The sequence below is a fragment of the Manihot esculenta genome, chromosome 11, assembly GCF_001659605.2.
Source record: "Manihot esculenta cultivar AM560-2 chromosome 11, M.esculenta_v8, whole genome shotgun sequence".
Taxonomy (NCBI): domain Eukaryota; kingdom Viridiplantae; phylum Streptophyta; class Magnoliopsida; order Malpighiales; family Euphorbiaceae; genus Manihot; species Manihot esculenta.
The window spans coordinates 23953298-23956368 of NC_035171.2; the positions used below are offsets into that span (position 1 = coordinate 23953298).

At 35.9% G+C, this 3071-nt stretch overlaps 1 protein-coding gene across 1 annotated transcript; it reads left to right on the forward strand.

The window, feature by feature from the left end:
* The first annotated feature begins 249 nt into the window (after positions 1–249).
* Positions 250–2486, forward strand: LOC110625982 (single-stranded DNA-binding protein, mitochondrial). Its single transcript, XM_021771694.2, has 6 exons — positions 250–427; positions 684–853; positions 1036–1244; positions 1376–1476; positions 2007–2066; positions 2254–2486. The coding sequence occupies exons 1-6, from the start codon at positions 355–357 to the stop codon at positions 2271–2273; spliced, it is 633 nt and encodes a 210-aa protein (XP_021627386.1). The 5' UTR covers positions 250–354; the 3' UTR covers positions 2274–2486.
* The last annotated feature ends 585 nt before the right edge of the window (positions 2487–3071 follow it).

Here is a 3071-nt window from a genome sequence, read left to right on the forward strand (position 1 = left end):
TTATTATCATTGATCGCTTCGATTTGATTTTTTTAATTTTTCGTAACTAAAATTGAATCGAATTAAAACCATCCGTCGGAGGCAATTGCAAAACCGCATTTATTTATGGGTTTCATAGGCCCTGCACAGTATCCGCACCTATCTTGGGCCTCTCTGGGCTTGGCCGCTCTTTCTTTCTCTTCGCTTTTCTTTCTAATGTTCCTTGCTCACGCTTTCACTATTTCCTCTGCTGCGCGCCCCCCTAGACTCCTCTTCTCTGCATAAACCCGCCTAGACTCCTCTTCTCTGCATAAACCCGCCTAGACTCCTCTTCTCTGCATTAAACTGGTGATTCAGTTAGTTAAATAGCCGAGAATGAGTTCACTTGCGGCCAGATTCGCTAAGTTGTTAAGAGTGTCTTGTCCTACCAGGCGTAGCTCTCCTCCAGGTATCTTTCTCCTTTTCCGTATGTATATGTATATGCGTGCGTGTTTATGTTCTTAGCTTATGGATAAATTTGTGGTTCAATTTATTTAATTCCATGTAAGGGTTTTGTTCAAAACCCTCTTGGAATAAAAAATTTTCAGATAAATTTTATCGAAAAGATGGTGTGCACTAGAAAATTTATTCTTAAAGTGCGGGTTTTTTAAGGAATATTGTGAAATGGGTGTCTTGACTTGAGGTGGATTTTTGAGTGATTGTAGTGGTGGGCTTGAGGTCGTGGTACTCAACTGTGTCGTCTAATGGAGACAATGATTGTGCGAAGGATGATGAATTGGACGTGGAGTTTGATGATGTACTTAGTGAAAAGCCAGAGTTACAGCTCCAAGGTGTGGATCCCCGGAAAGGTTGGGGATTCCGTGGTGTCCACAAGGTGATTGATGTCAAATGTTCAATGACTGGATCAGTCATTAACTTTGCCGTTGAATATTAATATAGATCCGGTGGTGTTAAGTATGACTGATTTCCCAGGAGGTTAAATTGTAGATAATGTATTTGTATTATCCTGTATCTTTATCTGTTCTTGTGTAAATCAACTTCTTGTAATTTACACAGGCGATCCTCTGTGGTAAAGTTGGGCAAGCTCCAGTGCAGAAGATCTTGAGGAATGGTCGAACTGTAACCATATTTACTGTGGGAACAGGAGGCATGTTTGACCAAAGAATTGTGGGAGCAAAAGACTTGCCAAAACCTGCTCAGTGGCATCGAATTGCTGTGCACAATGATGTGCTTGGCGCTTATTCTGTACAACAACTTGCCAAAAAGTATATATTCATTTATTAAATATATCAACTTAACTGTCCTTAAGAGAGAAGGAGAGAGAGACAGAGGAGCTTAGTTTTCTCTTAAGTAATTAAGTTGTCTTTTAGTCTCATGAATGGACCTTCATTTGCAGTTCCTCTGTTTATGTTGAGGGTGACATTGAGACTAGGATTTACAATGACAGTGTAAGTGGTGAAGTCAAAAACATTCCGGAGATTTGTGTTCGTCGAGATGGTATGTCTCTTTGTATATCCTGCCTACACACTGTTGGTTTTCCCCATTTACACATGGTATTCTTCTCTTAAAGGTTTAGGATAGTGTTGAATATTGTTGTTGTTGTTATTATTATTAGTTTATTACTACTACTACTACTAATTGGACATACATCTTTGCTTTTGATATTATCAGTGTTAAATGCGAAGGTGGATGATATGGCCTTTATGTAGTTTCTGAACTCATTTCTCAACATTTTCTCTTCTGGTTATAATGCATCATAGTTACATGTACTGTTTGTTAAATGAAAACAAAATTTTGCTCCTTTGACATTTGTATTGTTACTCGTGTCTCTAATGTAGCTTTTTTCTTTTCTCTTTTTTGTCCCCTCCATGTGTAAATCGATTTGGAAGAATGAGGATGTGGAAATGATTCCAGAAAATGTCGCATAGTTCTATGGACATTCTTAGATTGGAAATTCTTTCTTTATTTATAATTGTATTGTACACTTCTATCCTCATATGTGTGGTACTGTTGTTTACTCCTTGCAGGGAAAATTCGTCTTATAACCTCTGGAAAACCAATCAGTGATATTTCTTTTGAGGATCTACGTAAGTTTTATTTTCTTACTAGCATTATTAAAGGTGATAGGAGGACATATAATGAAGCACTTCCATGTTAAAGACAGCTTAATTGGGCATAGTTGAGGATTATCACTTACTTCCAATTTATAGTTACCTTTGAGCTACATGTCACTTCATGCTTTCAATCTTGTAAATTGTCTATGTTTGTTTGCAGGAGAGGGATTGTTTAGCTGAAAGATGGTGCATTACAGAAAACTGAATCTCAAAAAGCAGGAGCAACTAACTTTTTGTAAGAAATTGATATTGTTTTCGCTATAGTGACAAATTGGTTTAACTTTTAAGTGTTCCTGTCTACCATTTGGTTGTTTAGCATGCCTTTTCTCTAGCATGATCATCAGTGTAACTGGATGGTGGTGTATACACTTTATTATTTCTTTGTTTGGTGCATAACAGCATGTTGGTAATTGGAATTAAAATTGCCTAAGAAACTAAGTGGAATTAATTATCCACATAAACACTCACATAATTTTATTAAAACAAAAATACTCTCACAAATATAAAGCATTTTTCACACATTATAACTCATAGGAGTTTTTTTTTTTTTTTAACTTAACTCATTGGAGCTATATCTCTATTTTTTATCCACATAAATGTCTCTCACTCTTAATATTTGCACTCTAGAAATTCTGGTACAAATGTTGTAACTAGCACCCTTTTTGTAGATAAAAGTTTCTTTAACATTAAGAAAATGGACTTGATTGGTTAATGACTTATTTGTTGGCAGCTTGCATATTTGCATGAGTTGATGCTTCAACTTTGTAAATTCTTAATTGAGAAGAATTGATAATGTGGCCATACTTGATTTACCTCTAACACAGTCTGCATTAGGATTTGAATATAAGATTTTCAAGTTGAATTCAAATTCCAACCGTTGGGAGTATCCCTTTTGGGATATATATTTGGCTAACTATTTGTATTAAGATAATATAACCAAATAGTTATTGTAAGAAACCTTGGAGAAAGCGTTAGACT

Bases quoted from the DNA above. Each gene is read 5' to 3' on its own strand.
- LOC110625982 (XM_021771694.2), top strand. From the start codon at position 355: ATGAGTTCACTTGCGGCCAGATTCGCTAAGTTGTTAAGAGTGTCTTGT. The intron at 1,245-1,375 runs GTATATATTCAT...CTTCATTTGCAG, and splicing joins GTACAACAACTTGCCAAAAA to TTCCTCTGTTTATGTTGAGG. The intron at 2,067-2,253 runs GTAAGTTTTATT...GTTTGTTTGCAG, and splicing joins TATTTCTTTTGAGGATCTAC to GAGAGGGATTGTTTAGCTGA.